Genomic DNA, 16,843 nt, shown 5'->3' with positions numbered 1-16,843 from the left:
CACTGAGTTGAACCATCAGCCTGGCGCTGCCAAGGTCATCACTGAACCACATCCCTAGGTGCAGTGTCTGCAGGATCTCCAGGGATGCTGACTCAGCCACTTCCCTCAGCAGCCTTTCCAATCCTTCATAAGTCTTCCCATGAAGAAATTTTTCCTGATATCCAGTCTGAACTTCTCCTGGCACAATTTGAGGCTGTTTCCTCTCATTCTTTCACATTCAGTCATATGTGTCTAACAACTATTTGTACAAACCTGTGAATGGCGCTGAAAGAGACACAAGGACAGGTTCAGTTATTAGGAAAAATGCCCCAGCAAATCTTTATGACCTCCTGAATGTGAAACTGGGCTAAGAGTGGCATCACATAGCCAAACCTCCTTATTTCTAGTGAGAAATCTAGTTGGTAAATTCTGTATGAAATCAAGCATATTAATCATGTGGGTGGGAAGCTGCTAAGTATAGAATTGCAAAAACCTGTAGAATGGATCAGAAAGAAAAGATCAGTGTTAGGAGCAGAGCTTGAGTTAAAAACTGCTTTTTCCCCCCTGCAGTGATCTGCAGACCAACTGGAACACTTGACTGGTAATTCTGTGATTTTCAAAGACACCAAAACTTGTTTGGTTTTTTGTGCTTCCTGAATTTTGGCAATAGAAATGAGACAATTTGTTTAATTTCCTGGATGAGAGGGATAAACAATGCTGTTTTAAAATACTACACAGTCTGTCACTTTTGCATTTAATAGTGCCATTCATGTGGTATCTTAGGCCAGCTGTGGGTATGTAATCATGACTGGAGCAGATACTTTAAAAACTGGATTTTGATTATTTTTTTATTCTTAAATACAACAAACTAAGAACAGGGAAAGAAATATTTCAGATTGGCAACTAACTCATAGTACCTTATCTGACTGGCTGATTAAATGGGATACTAACAGGATTAATCAGTAAAGGTCCTAAAATAAACTTGTGTGTGATTAATGGAAGAATAAAAATTTCACCATCTAGTGGCTGCCAGTAAGGGTCAAAGGTACTGTGCTCACAGGGCTCAGGCTCTGACCAAGCAAGTGCAGACAGAACGCATTTTAATTTTAGGCTTTTGGCACTGTATACTTAATCCAAGGTTGCAGTTAACAGGAATTGCATCAAACAAATCTCCATGTCCAAGCTAATCTTCCCAGAGTCTGGGAGGTACACCTCTGCTCTGAAGTCCCTTCCCTTTCATCCTCTTGGTGCATATTTGGAGTCTGTTCAGTTGTTCAGGAAATATGAACTGAGGGTGAAAGCACATTTTACAAACCTGTTTTTCTGGTAACCAACTGAAGGTTAAGTCACCTAAATAAATAAAGCATGGTTTAAACATTATGCTCTATTTTATTGTAAGTAGTAATAATTCTGTGGGGAAAAACTTTTCTGCCTAATCTTTGCAGTCTCTGCTTGTTTTTTATTTATTGCTCTTTTTAAGTGAAATACATGTTTTAAGTCCTTTGTGAAATCTTTAATCTTGCTAGCCTGAAGAGAATTTTGTAATTCTGGGTAGAATGCACAAATAAGCAGTTCTTCCTCTGTCTGTATTTTATCTAGCACATCTGTCTTTGTCTGCTGTGCAACTGAAGTGTGCAAATAGCTTCATAGAAATAATAGTTTGGTGCTATTTAGAGTACAAAGATAAGTGGGCATAGAAATCTTGTGGATGTGCAGAATAAGACTGGATTTAGCTATGAAGATATAGGTAAGGATTCCATAGCTTCACAGAGGTAGTTCAACCAAATTCCTGATTTCTTAAAGATGTCACAATGTTAATACTTTCACTATAGAACTCTGGTAAGTGCAGTGACAGAAGATAACTCATAATCTGTCTAATAGAGACAAATAGCTATGGGTGTATGTCAGAATAATTAATGTTGAGTCAAGTTAATTTTTTCATTTAACAAATTGAATTGTTTCAGCTAATTATGTAGTGTGGCCTAAATGTGGTGAGGGATGTTCAGAAAAGAAAATTATTACTTTTTTCCTCCAGTGAATTAATGAAAATATTAAGGAAAATGTACATTCATTTGTATGTATGAAATAATGTCCAGCTTCACATGCTGAATTTTGCAGCCTTCATTACAGCATGAGTCTCCTGGGCTTCTTGGACTGACTAGTGCAGCATCCTCCTCAAGGCCCCCAAAACACTCTCTGGAGAAGACTATCTTGGCTGTTGTGCTCCATACCTATAAAAGAAGCCATTTTTTCTCTGTTAGATGGGTAAGGTGGTGTCACTGCTTCCTGTTACTCTCATGAAGAAACAGACAAAATCAAGGGCTGCTCAAAATTTTAGTACCTTTTCAACTTCTTGAGCTATTGCCTTCCCTAAGCAGGGGCTTAGGAGGTTAGGGATATTAAAGTTTACTGGCAGTAAATACAGAAATATGTAAAATTTGACTGTGCCCAAGTTACAGTTCCCCTGAAAGGAGGCTGTAGCGAGGTGCGGTTTTCTCTTCTCCCAAGTACCAAGAGACAGGACAGGAGGAAACATCCCAGGTTGTGCCAGGGCAGGTTTAGATTGGGTATTAGAAAGCATTTTTTCACTGATAAAGTGGTCAAGCATTGAAACAGGCTGCCCAGGGAAGTGTGAGTCACCATTCCTGAAGGTATTTAAAAGTCTATAGATGTGGCAGTCTGGGACATGGTTTAGTGGTGAACTTGGCAGTGTCAGGGTAATGGTTGGACTCAGGGATCCCCTAAGGGTCTTTTCCAATGTAAATGATTCTGTGATAATGAGTATATAGGGAGCCATAATCATTTTTGGTGTGGACAAACTCAGAAGCTAATTCCCCAGATCCCCTAGGGTCTGCCTTCCAGGCTTAGCTGCATCTGTTTTACCATATCCTCCCAGTCCCCTTTTCAGTTTTGTTTTGTTGGGGTTTATTTCATTTTGTTTTTAAATATGTGTATTTCTCGCACCCCATCTGTTTTGCATTTTGTAAGCCTCATGGGCAGGTGCTCTCCTCTCCATGTTTCCACAGTGATTGGCAAGGATTTATTATTGGGAGTCCAAGTTCTACTGGATTGTAAATAAGTACAGGAGTAACATGGATCTCCTAAGCCTCTTCGTCCACGCTATTAGCTGTAACATCACCAAATGGAAGGTCAAATGCCTGTGTAAGGTTTATATAAAAGTGATTGTGTGTGCTGTGATTTATAAATCACATCACGGTAAGAAGTGGGAACTGCTTTGGTCCCAGGCAGCAATGCCAGGTTTCAGCACATCCCTGACTAGAAATGGCTGAGCACTGCGGAACAGATTCACTGACTCAACTCGCATTGGAACCGAGAGAAAACATCTCGTGGTCACCCTAATATATGTTTCATGTTTGTGGCTTTAAATTATGACACAATTACCCGTTCTCTGTCAAAATGTGTTTCATTTCACAAAGGAAGTCTTAAAACATTAATTACTAAAAGGTCTCACAGCTTCCTCTTGCTATTGTAGCCCAAACGTAAGCTTTCAATACTTTGTAATTTTACAGCAGCAGTTAAAAAGAGACTGTTCCCAAAATCACAGAGTAGTTTAAGTAGAAAGGGACCTCCAGAGTTCATCTGATTTATCTGCCACTTCTCAAAGTGGCATCAGCTAGAACAGGTTACTTGGGACTGTGTCCAGATGGGTTTTCAATATCCTCAAAGACAGAGCCTCCACCATCTCTCAGCATTCTCTTTCAGTGTTTGACCACCAGAGTAACAGTTTTCCTCTGTGCAACTGCACAAAGACCTCTAAATTCTCCCAGTTTCAACCCCCCTGCCTCCCCTGCCCCCAGCCACCTGCTTTTGCCTGCAGCCCCTTCAGAGCCGCCTGCTCAGGCTGGTTTCTCAGAATAGGTGTGAGTGCTCTGCCCATGACACTTCCCTGTACCCTCACTTATGAACACAGGCTTTATGTGGCTGCCCTTCCTCACGAGGTCTCTCCTGCCGCGGCATCCTGCAGTGTTTGCTCCACCACTACCTCCCTTCCAACACTGTTTTCAAGTTCTCCTTGCCACGCTGCTCAGCCTCTTGGTAGGGATGATTTTGCCCCATTTTTCATTCTTATCCAAGGTAACTTGAGACCAGAGGAACCTCATGCAGAATCACATATGACTTAGATGCAGTGATACTGATAGAATGGGACAATGAGGAATGCTGGTGTGAAGAGAAGTTCTGGGAACAGGCACAGTGAAGAGGCAGTAAGCAGGGAAATAGCCCTTTCTCCACTGAGGAAATAATTCAGCAAAAAGAAGAATGTGAGGCAGTTGTGTGCTTCTGACATTTATTAAGTCTTTAAAATCTTTGATAAGAAATAACTGTATTGTGAAGGTCTCAGCTGTTTGCTGCTGACAAAATGTGGCTGAACTTAAATGTGTGTGTAGACATATACATGTGCATACACAGATGGCCAAGGAAAGTACTTCTTAGTGAATAAAAATTGTTGGAATATACTTCAAAAATAAAAAAGGATGACCCACCCTGTATATGATCCTCAAACTGAAATAATCATGCAGCATTTCTCCCACAGCACTTCAAAATTATAAACAACAAATATAGAGTCAAATTCTATCCTTCATCCCTATGATGGACAACTTATTCCAGACTGTGTTTTAATAGTCTTTCATACACCCATGTGTCAGATTAAATAGTAGAAATGCCAACTGGATGATAATGTAGTATCATTTCTGAAAGTATTGGCTTTTAATATTAATCTTCAATGGGATGCTTTACTGCAGGCATGTGCATACATTAGATAACCCTGGCATACAGAGAGTATTTTAAGACCTACATAATTTTGAAACACCCTTTAATATTTAGTGATAGTCATGATACATTCCATGCACATAAGATCAGAAGCAGACCTTCCAGGCTAGTTTTACTTCTCAGGATGGATACCAAATTGGGAGCCCACAGTATTTTGGTTTTCTATAGGACAGTTAAAATGGCACCACAAGCTGTTCTCTGACATCTGAGCCTGGTCTTGGGCAGTCAGATCACAAGGTGGAAGTGCCAAGAAGAATAATAAATACAACTGTCTTCGCATGCTTATCTTTTAATCTGAGATTAAATATGAGATATCCAAAACATATGCTGCCAGCTATTATGGATTCTGGGACATTGAACTGTGATGTCAGAAAATTCATTTTCCTTACTGAACTCCAGCATCTGGTGCTGCCTGCACTGTCCAGAATCAACTTCATAGACAACTTTAATTTGTAATTACTTCTCTCTCACTTTCTATTTATCCACCGATGATTAAAAAAAAAAAAACCTGCATTCTTAAGCTTTAGATTTAAGCAACATCATTTTATATCCACAAAATAAAATACTAACCCTCTATAATTCATAGATTTTGTAGCAAACAACATGCTTACAGATTTTCACATTGAGTTAGCTGCTGCTTAGAAGGAGGAAGAGGTGCATGTAAGATTAGATTCAAAGCAGTTCTGTGAAATCTATGTAGCCCCTTTATGCAACAACCTGCTACACGGGGGAGAGGAAAAAAATAAATCCTAGCCTTGATGTCAAAACAATGTAAACTCCTTTTAGTATGTTGACTTGTGGAACAAGTGAGGCATGAAAACAAAAGTGCAGAGCCCTCAGTAGTGACTGTGAATATTTTATCTTACCAAGAGAAAGCAACAAGAGACGAAATCCTTAAAGCATATGCTGTGCTGACAGTGCACTCTCGCTGTGACAGTAATGGTATTTGCAATCCCGGCTGCACTCTAGCCTGTGCTGTAAAAGCACCCATTCCTTAGAGTATGTGTTGCCCTTTCCTGGCCCTTAGCCAGATGAAGGAGCTCTTCTCTCTTGCTCATGTTGCCCTGTAGAAACGGATGTTTAAACTATTATTTCTCTCCCCCGAAGTGAAATTGTAGAGATTTTGGCATCATTAGCTCTTCTGAAATTTTCACGGTGCTGAAAAAGCATCTTTGGGTGACCGTAGCTTTTTGCACACAAAGCAACCATTCTCTGGCTCTTTACAAAGATCTGATCTAAGTGTTGCTCTGAAATCCTCATAGAAATGTTGAAGCAAAAATACCACTGTTACTGCGGTGTTCTTGTTGAAGAGTGGTTGGTAAGAATGTTTAGAGGGTGATTCAGGGCTGTGACTGAAAGTATTCACTAGTGTCTGTCAGAGATCATTTTGACTAAGTCTAGTGAGCTAAGTTGGTGAGCCGATTAAAGATAAAAGAAGTTGCTCCTCTGGGAATGTGTTTGAATGTGAGTGCTCTCCAGTTTTTCCTAGCACCCTTTTGTTTGTTCTTCTCTCCCAGCTGAGGCATGAGATTCAGAGGGAATTGTTGCTTATAAATTATGAATTTACTGCCTCACAATTACCATTCTGTCATCAAAAATATCAGTTTTTCCTTCACTAGTCAGTTCTTTCTCAGTTTCTCCATCTTCTGCTTAAAATTGTTCCCCATCACTGCATCCATTCTCAGCCCAGATCTTTGTGTGGAGACCCAGTCATCCTTCACAGACTTCTTATTTCCTACTTCATATTTGAGCAATTCAGGAAATTTTGGGTGATTCACAAATGTGATTACATGATAGCATTTCAAGACATCCCAGTATTGCTTCAGAGAGACAGCTTTGAAGAATGCATGTGATGGGCTTTAGAGAAAGTAAGGAAGCAATGTGGATTGTGGTGTGGTAAAGGAGGGATAAGCAAGAGGCACAAATTAAATCCTGGAATCATACATAATTCCTTCTAAATGTGACCAGTTGTGTTCTGCACTATCCAGAAGCAAGAGCAGCAACCGAGTCACTTCCAGCTCGGCTTCATTCTGAGTTTGATCTCCTGTTTCAGAGCTGCTGACAGGCTGCTTGGAGCCCTGTCCACAACTGCAGCCAAGCCCATAGCAGAGCTTCCAGCAGTTACAGGCTCCCAGGCAAGCTCTGCTTTCAGCTCAGACCCAGCATGCCCTCAGCTCCCACATATTCATTGCTGTTGCTAGGCTTGGTGAATTTAGGTTGGGAATTACCCACGTTTTTGCCATGACATTTTTGACTGTACTGTAAGTATCCATTTTATCCTCACCCTACAGGCTTTTTGCAATAGGAACATAATGTAGATGGGCCAAAATAATAAAAAAAACATTTGCAACTAAGTTTTTTAATTAGGTTGCTAAACTGTAAATTGCCATTTATGCACATGATAAGATTTCTCTTCTAGTTTGCATTGATGTCCAGGATATAGCTTGAACCTCTAGAAATTTCTAAAGATGGTGATACACTGGTTTTGTTTCCATTCAACCACTAACTAAGAAATTACATTCTACTCTACACTCTAGAAGTAACAGCATGGCTTCTGACTTGATTGTAGTGTAAGTTCTTTCCTCAAGCAGCTGTCAAGAAAAGATAGTCCTAAAATAATGGGGGAAGAAGGAATGCCATAGAGAAGAGTTTCTCGGCAGGGAGAGGATAGGATTGTTATAATTTAAGAGTGCCCCACTTCTCTTGTAATTTTAAAATTCTGTTTTACAGATAGACTTTCTGGTCAAGTTCCAGGTGCTTTTGTTTGAGTAGCCTCAACCTCCCTATGGACTCAACAGATGTACCACGAAATGGCATTGCTCACTGGGAATGCAGATCCTGACTTCAGCTCCCGCTCCTTCAACAACTTGGAAAACCTCTGTGAAGTGCAAACCAAGAAAGGATTCTTCTACAAAAAGGCCAAACTTCTGCATCCTGGAGAAGACTTGTGCTGCTTAGCCCGCTTGGATGACCGGTCCAGGTTTGTGATCATCAACGTAGGTGGTATTAAGTACAAAATTCCCTGGACCACCTTGGAGAACTGCCCCTTGACCAGGCTTGGGAAGCTAAAATCCTGCAATAATTATGATGAGATCATGGACATCTGCGATGATTATGATGTTAGCTGCAATGAATTTTTTTTTGACCGTAATCCTAGTGCCTTCAGAACGATCATGACATTCCTGACAGCTGGGAAGCTGAGGCTTCTCAGGGAGATGTGTGCCCTTTCGTTCCAGGAGGAGCTTGTGTACTGGGGGATAGAAGAGGACCACCTGGAGTGGTGCTGTAAAAAGAGATTGCAACAGAAAGAGGAAGAGGCAGCTGAGACCAGGCTGTTTGAGAGGGAGATGGTGTTTAATGAAGCTACGCAAAGTGCCTTCCAGGACAGCAGCCGACTGAGTCTGTGCATGCGAAAGCTCAGGGATATGGTGGAGAACCCCCACTCAGGGATCCCAGGAAAGATCTTTGCTTGTATTTCAATCTCTTTTGTTGCCATCACTGCTGTCAGCCTCTGCATCAGCACCATGCCCGATGTCAGAGAAGAGGAGGATCGGGTAAGTGCAGCTCTTCTTGGGGTAGAGCATGTTTTGCATTCTTGTCTCCTCAGGAAAGGTGACAGGAAAAATCACTCCAGCAGATATGCAGGCATTGTGTTCAGTATATATGATGTGGAGGGCTAGCTGGATAGAGGACAGAAAGGGTTATGTCACTTAAAAATGAGGCAAGGTTGGGCCAAACTCTGCCTGCTAGCCCAGGTTAGCCAGTTCACACCAGCAGAAAATCCTACCCACCAGATTTGTTTTCTGACATGTCTAACCAGATGACAAACTAGCTACTCTGGGGATAAAAAAACAGCCTTTCTTTTGGTTTAATGTTTTGAGGTTAAGTTTAGAGCTAACAAACCAATTTTCCCTAAAGGTACTTTAACAATTTGAATGAACTCTCAGTGTGCCAGTGTAAAAACCACATCTAAAGTATTTTGATGCTATAGGGTGATGTAAAGGCCAGCGAAGCTGAGGCAGCAACTTAACAGCAGAAACACAGCGATTGTCCCAATTTTCAGACCTGCTTAGTATTCTCAAGCGTAAGCTGGGGATGATTCATGCCCTTGAAAATCAAGTCTTACAGATATTTTGTTTATTCTTTAGTTCATCAAATTTCCTAAGGGTTTAGTCCCTTTTTTGTGCAAGCAGTTCACTTCCCTAGGATTAATTGTATGTAGGCCAGGAAGAGCTCATCTGAAAAATGGTAGAGGAGGACATTCACATTTTCTTCACGTATGTGCTGAAATGCAATCTGAGGAGTTGGGGGTGGGGAGGTGTTGAGGAATTCATGCCCTCTCTAGTTTTACCCAAGTCCAAGCTTAACACTAAATGTTTGGGCTTATTTCCCAGCCCCGTGGTCATTAAATGTGGTTGTGAACTTCAGCTGCTAAGACAGTACCTCACCTCATGAAATGCTGCCTCTGAGCTGAAGGCTGAGCCCTCCTGAAGCAGCTCTTCCCATGTGCTGTCACCCAGGGGCTGGATGGCTTGTGCCCTACTGCCACAAGCAGAAAAGAGGGGCATCATCCCCAGACCAGAGGCATTTGCTGTTATATCACCTTGAAAGTAAGATGCAAGGTGATGGAAAATGAATCCAGCTACACCTCACTGAGCACCCTGTGTACAGTTAAACCCACCCTTTGCTTGCAAGGTCTGCTCAGGTTGCATCTCAGCTGAGGAGTTTGATTTGGAATCAGACTCTTTCAGGAGCAGCCAGGAAAAAAAATAAAACATTTGGTATGTTGACTGATGTGTGATTTATTATCAGATCTTTATTTTAAAGCCTTTTTCTGATTTAAAATTTGAAGATGGTAGTACTGGGTACTAGTTCACACTGTGTTGTCCTAATAATGCTTTTTAAGATATCATTTCTAAAACACATGCCTTTTACTGTAATTAACTATCAGGGCTCTGGTATCCTGAATTCTAAGTACAAGGGATATTCTACTGTTGAAAACTGAGATGTATTATTATGTTAGACCATTCCTAAACTCTCATAATTCTAAAAGCAATAGTTCAGCTCTCACAGGTTTAAGTGAGAGCTGAACTATTGCTTTTAGAATTATGAGAGTTTAGGAATGGTCTAACATAAATAGGGACTCATAATAATAGGCTAATAATGTTTTTTGGGTGGAGCAGGATAATAATGAGGATAGAAAGAGCATTTGAGAGAAGCCTGGATTTCTTGGTAAACTGGAACCATTAAAAGGAGAATATTTTCATAGTCAAATGCAAAATTTTGCAATAAAGACAAATGCAGGCTTGCTTATGTAAAAGCAGGGACTGGTTCCCAAAATGAGGCACTGAATAGTATTTAGTGTACAAGCAACCATAAATTCCTATTGCAGCATAAAGTCAGAAGGGTTAATGCCATCCTTGAATAGCTAAGCTGGGGAGTATTAATAGGAAGCTGGAAGATTTTTTGTGCCTGTATGCAGTATTGGTGAGACTGACACTAGAATACCGCAGTCGGTTCTCACATTCATGTTTTTCATGGTGTTTTGAAAAACTGGGAGAAGGCTAAAGACCTGTAAATCTTAGACACCTGGGGAAAATGCCATACAATAAGAAACTTGAACATTTCAGTTGATTTAAATTATTGGAAGGAAGGTGAGTGGATTAGGCAGCACGTAAGTTTTTTGTGAGGGGAGAAGAACTGTATCATCTAAAAGACCTTTAAAATAAACAGGGGGAGGATGCATGGATAAAAGCTGGATCCTTTTAAATACATATGGGAAACTATAAGCCAGTATTTAATACCAAATTGATTAATTACTGGGACAGGCTAGGAAGAAAATTAATGGATTCCGTGCTTTTAGACATTTTCAGTTAAAAGCTCAGTGCCCTTTTGTTTAGCCCTCAGGTAACCACATTTTACTTCAATCAAAAGAAAAACATCAATTGCAGACCAAGTTACAAAGGGGAAATTCTTGCAATACAGAGAAGATCAGAATAAATTATCCAGCGTTCTTCTGTGCCCTTAGATTCTAAAAGCACAGAGCTCCTGCAAATAATCTTTGTTCCACACGGAAGGTCTGTGGACAGGCTGGAAATGGTTATTTTGTTTGAGACAAAGGTGGCTCTCTTGCACAGGGGACTGGTGAAGGATCACTTCTGGCAAGGCAAGGAGTAGGCATCTGCCCACCTGGAATCACCTGTGGGGTCTGGGACCGTGGCTGCAGACTCCCTGCCTGCACTCCCTTTGTGGCTTAGCAAGCCAAGGCAGCTCTGCAAGTAACAGGTGTGGAGACAAGAGAGCTTATGTGAATTCAAATTCATGGTAATCATCCTGAGCTCTATTCCCAGTATCTAAATTAAAATTTGTGCCCAGGGATAGCTCTTTGGTCTGGCTTTGCAGTCTCCTAACAAGCAGAAAAAGGATGTGCATCCCTCCTGACTAAGGAACAAATGAATAGTAAATACTATTTCAAAGGCACACCATACTCAGTGTGCACATTTTCCAGGCTTTCTGGCTGGCATTGCTGTTGTTATGGTTCCATGTCAGGGCTGTCATAGGTGATCTGGCTAGCAAACATTGGCCTTTTCCTTGAGCTGCTGTTAGCACAGAAAACAAAAGCTCTATGTGCCATCTATCTGTCCTGTTACTGCTTCAGGGAAAGGCAGAGAAGCCAATCATGAAAAAAGCCATTCTGGGGAGCAATTTTCCATACCCTGATCCTCTAATGCATCTGAACAGACAAAGTGTTACACCGAGTGATGTCCTGCAGAGGTGTAAACAACCTCAAACAAGATGTAAGTGTGGGACCTTAAAAGTTAGAAGTAATTACCAGGTGGGTGAGGAAATTATTTTAGGTACCTGCCTTTCTCTTTTAAAATAGAGCAGAAAATTCAATCATACATGTTGTTAACTTTATTAGCTGCTCCAGGTGTTCTGGATGACAGTGGCAATCCCTGGTGGTTTAGCAAGAGTGGGAAGGCTCATGCTCTGCTGTACTGTAGATACTTGTTCTTACTGAAGGTCACCTTGATTCACCTTGAGTGTTACTCTCTTTTGAAAGTAGTATTGTGCATTTCAGATGCTGCACAATTGTCAGTAGAGTTAACAGAATCAGATCCAGAGCTACTTTTCACTTACCCAAGAAGGATACATAGTTAGTCAATTTTTTTAGCTTTTATTTGCTTATTAAATAAAATCCACCAATCCAGTAACATGTATAATAGCTCCTTCTGGAAATTTCAGGAAAGGGACACTTCAAATATGTGAAGGAAACATGTGAAGGCAGTCAGGTTCTTCCATGTAAAGTAACAAGACAATGATAAACTTTTTATTTCAAAATTTTCAGAATGAGAGATTTCAATGAGAGATTTAGATGTAATGGTGAAAAGTGTCCTCTAAAGGCAAAATCTGCTGAGACAGAATCATAGCAGGAGCTCCCAGGCACCAGGCTCTTTCAAGACCACCACAAAAGTTGTCTCCAAGACATAAAAATAGCCAGAGGCACAGAGTATCCTCAAGGCATTTTAGGCATATCCTACCTTTAAGTGGACTTTTCACCTCTCTAAACAAATAGCAGCTATCTCAAAGTGACTCAAAGAAAGCAGCTAAGACATCAGAGAAGTAAACCAGTCAGGGATATATTACAGCAAAAGCTTTAAACACAGAGTGAGAGCTGAACAACCAAAAGACATTCAGAGAGGTTCAGCTGAAAGCCCGATGGTCATCACACCAGACTCTTCATTTTTTTCTTGGTGAAAACAGAAATGTCAACCATTTCTCTCTGAAGACAAATCTCTTTTTTGTTAGACAGCAGCCTTTGTCATCAGAGAAGAAAGGGTGGAACTTAGAAAATAATATCAAACATTCTGTCCTGATTCAAAAAGGTATTTATAGGCCTGAGACCCCTGAGCTCAGTCACTTGTAGCAGAGCAGTGCAAAACAGGAGAAGCAGATCAGAGAGCTCGTTCTTCACGGCGCTTCGTAACGTGTTGGGAACAGCTAGCCTAATTAGAGATGCTGTGATAGGAAGTTACAGTTCAATAACATTCAGCAGAAGAACATTACAACAAAGAGACTTATAAATAATGAAGTTAATAATAGCTTGTAAAGAAGCCAGAACTATTTAACCTTCTAAGCTCAATTTACACACTGTACTTCAACTTCCATAATGGTGAGGATGGGGAATAGGTAAATTGTGAATGTGCATTTTAAACAATCTTGTGACTAAAGGTTTCATTTCACAAAGGTACACACAAAAGTAATCTCAGACAAGGTTAAGAGAGTCTTGGATAATGATTCTCCTTAGCTTTTCATAGACAAACTGTTCTTTAAGAGGCTGGATGAGCAGACAGTGAGGCTGACTGAAAACTGTCTCAATGGCCATGCCCTGAGCATGGTGGTCAGTGGCACAGAGTCCAGTAACTAGCACTGTGCCCTGGGGGTCTACACTGGGTCCAGTCCTGTTAGGCTTCTATATTCATGGCCTGGAGGCTGGAGCAGAGTGCACCTGCGGTGAGTTTGCTGATGACACAAACTTTGGGCACGTTGTGGCTGGACAGTTGTGCTGCCGCCCTGAACAGCCTCAGCAGGCTGGGGAAACAGGCTCAGGAAGACTGTGGACCTCAGCAAGAAGAAATGCATAGTCCTGCATTCCTGGTGAGGAACAGCCCCACACAGCAGTACATGCTGGGGACCACGCAGAGGGAAAGGGGATTGGTAGCAAAGGACCTGGGGATCCTGGTGGACAGTAGCACAGTAAGCCAGCGCCATGCCCTCGCTGCAAAGACAGGTACTGGGCTGCATCAGGCAAAGTGCTGCCAGCACATCAAGGGAGGAGATTCTTCCCCTCAGCTCAGCACTGGGGAGGCCACACCTGGAGCAGTGTGCAGTGCTGGGCTCCTCAGTGCAAGAGGTACAGACATGCTGGACAAAGTCCAGTGGTGCTTGCTATCCTAAGATGGCACTCTGCTTGAGACTCTGGAATTACTGGCATAATTTTTGTGACTTTATCTGTTTTCTGACTGTCCAGTTGCTGCTCTGCTTGGGATATTGAGACCTTAATTTTAACTTAGAGCCAAGAGTGATGCATAGATGGTTTGTTTTCATGAATGAAAGTATTAATAAAACTGCAGCTTGTGTTTTTACTTTCATTGTGAAATAAACTGTTCTAGAAATTACAGCACAGTCAACAAAACATGTATTAAAAAATATCTCCCTGTTGGTGTTACAGATAACTATTACTAGTGTGTAGGCACTGAGGGTGACTTTTTATAAAAAGAATCCTGGGGAATTGGACTAACTAATTTCCCTAGGGATCATCTGAGAGTTTGTTATACCACTCTCAGCTCTGCTATTGAAATGCAAAAATCATAAGCTGCAACAGTATCACCAGTTTTGGCATCTGAATTGATGTACTGTACTTGTACCCTATATTGCTAATTTGCATTTTGTGTCTGCTCCAGACTCCTCAGGACACAGCTGACTGGAGGCCAGGGAAAGACCAAATGACTCAGTAGCAATGGTCACCTTCCTTTTCTACGTCGGGCACAAGGAAGTTCCTTTAGGCACATGAGATTCATATTCAGTTTAACATTCACATGTCCTTGCTTAAGGGTTGTAGGACTCAGAGCACTGCAGAACTCTATTTTAACTAGAAGTAAGGTGTTTCTTACTTTTTTTCCTTTCATAAGCCAAAGTAGGTTTTCTCCTCAGATAGTACTTAAATGGAACTGGTAACACATGCTTAAATTACAAGTTTTGAGAGCATCCTTTACTCACAGTCTCAGTTATCAGCAATAAGTAAATATTTGCTTTCTTGTTGAAGTTCTTAATTGGCCTCGTGTAGTTCCATCACCTGTTCTGTGTAATCTTGCCTTTATATTGGGAATGCTTTGGGACAGAATATCTTAAACACAATGTCTGTGGCCATCATAGCAATAGAAATAAAACTATATCTGTTCAGGTACCTTCCTCATGCTACACCTGCAAGACATGTTTCTAGGCAAGGAAATTCTTTTTTGCAAATGAGACCAACTTAGTTCATGCTGAATCCAAACTGAGGATTAACTGTAAAATTGTCAAGTCTGAGTCATGCTAGCATCGTCTCCCAACTCCTTTTTGATGGTCAGAGACATTTGCTAGGCAAGTTATCTTTCAGAGAGATCAGGTTTGTCTGAAAGCAGTGGGAAGTGACAAGGTTTGGTTTTACTAAGTGATGCTGCTTCTGTGTGTCACACAGACAGCGTTAACATCATGGAGCTGAGAACTCTGCACTGCTCAATCTAAACCTTAAATGTCAGTTCTGTGGAGCTTTCTGCATCTTTTTTCTGAGTCCCATGGAATTTATAAGTGTGACACCAATGGCAAAATGTTCTTTGCAAATATTGAGAAATGGTGATCGTGTCCTTAGATCATTTTCCTGGGAAATATCTGTGAGGCATTTAAAAGACACAGCCCCTAATGTAAAGGAACACATTTCTTAGGTTTTGCCTTGTGGATTCGAGTCTCAATCCCTCCTTTTCAGCTGTCCAAATCCAGCTGTTATATGGAGCGTGTCTCAGTATCAGTTTATTTTGCTGAGTTCAGGATTGCTGTATTCACACACTGAGGAGACACACTGGGAACTGGGAGTCCCCAGCATCACTGCTGTACATCTCACTGCCCTCTGCACCAGCTCTGCCAGCCACTGCCCAGCACCCCTGCTGCTTGCAAAACCCCTGGTCAAATAGCACACCATGTGCCAGCTTTGCCAGCTCTTACACAAGACAGTACTTCCTCTTTGCAGGGCTGCTTTAAGCTGCTAACAAATAGAAAACATTTGAAGGAATGATTGGTTGTTCTTGCTATTGGTTGTGTGGACAGAGTGCTGGATAACAACTGGCTGTATTTATTTGAAGATATCTCACCATTTCTTCTCCTTGGCTTGCTTGCTTTTCTTGGGAAAAAAAGCAATTGTTTTCTGCAGTTGTCCCACCCCTGGAAGAAAAACCAAAAATCCAGCCTTCCTGCTTCATTGAAGCTCTCTAAACTTTGGCACATGTACCTGGTTGTTCCATCATGGCAGCTGCTTCAAGAGCAGATAAAGGAACCATGGTCCCAGTAGGAAAATCATCCTCCCGTGTATTGGGAGGATTAGGAGGAATGTTGTGTTTTCTTTCTCTGAGAATTGCCCTTAGATTGAGGGTGGGGACCCAGCACTGCGTGGCAGGTTTACACAGAGTCCCTTAGGGAGCCTGCAGACCTGCTCAATATTCCCCTCTCAGCAGAGTCACCACCTGAGCTCTCCATGCCTGGCTCACCCAACCGTGGCTCTCACGGCACCGCCTGCTATTGGGTTGCTTTTCCCAAATAAACAGAGAAATCCTTATGGATTAAGGAGCTGCCCTGGAAGGTTTTGAGGACAGTAGGTTACAATATAGATTTTGGGAGCCACCTGAGATTCTCTGCAGTGTTTTAGGCTTAGAAATAAAAAAATGGAGAGTGTTTCTCTGCACTCCTTGGGAACAAGGCAAGAGTTGGCTAAGATAAAATTACTTTTGACTTGTTAATAATTTTATTCTGGGCCAATGAACTCTTTCAGTCTGCAGGATATCTTCTCATTAATAAATAGCAAGCTTGGTTCTTGTTTTAAATATTATATAAATATGCTGCAATGTAACATTAGTGATAAATAATTAAACAGCTAAAACTATTTCATAAAAGCATTGGTAATTTTGTCACATTGTTAACTGGTTTATATTTGGTGCAGTGTGGCTCACCCAGCAAAATATGCTCCATATTTAATTTCTTTTAATAACTCTCTGGTTCCACCCCCATAAGTATCTATCCCTACCAGTGAGTTTATTCTCCAAACTTCCAGGTAAATCATCCAGGGAATCTCTGAAGATATCTCACAATAATAGGCACTTGGCCTTCAGACATGTTTGTAAAATTGCTACAGCTACTCATCACAGCCTGATATCCTGGGGGTACAGCACAGCTCCTGTATTCCATGGATTGCTCCACTGCCTTTTGCAGGAGAGCTTGGGCACTGCGGGCTTGTTGAGTACTGTCCCAGTGTTCTGAAAGAGAGAAC

The 16,843-nt window shown here is 41.4% G+C and overlaps 1 protein-coding gene across 1 annotated transcript in view; it reads left to right on the top strand.

The window, feature by feature from the left end:
- Window positions 1-16,843, top strand: part of KCNG2 (potassium voltage-gated channel modifier subfamily G member 2) — a 52,997-nt gene that overhangs the window by 22,138 nt on the left and 14,016 nt on the right. The window contains exon 2 of the mRNA XM_058814655.1: window positions 7,498-8,321. Coding sequence (XP_058670638.1) covers window positions 7,566-8,321 — 756 coding nt within the window. The 5' untranslated portion in view covers window positions 7,498-7,565. The remainder of the gene's footprint in view (window positions 1-7,497; window positions 8,322-16,843) is intronic.

This window comes from Ammospiza caudacuta, chromosome 1 (assembly GCF_027887145.1).
Source record: "Ammospiza caudacuta isolate bAmmCau1 chromosome 1, bAmmCau1.pri, whole genome shotgun sequence".
In the NCBI taxonomy this organism is placed as follows: Eukaryota; Metazoa; Chordata; class Aves; order Passeriformes; family Passerellidae; genus Ammospiza; species Ammospiza caudacuta.
The sequence above is the reverse complement of the archived record's forward strand: the minus strand, read 5'-3'. Positions and strand labels throughout refer to the sequence as shown.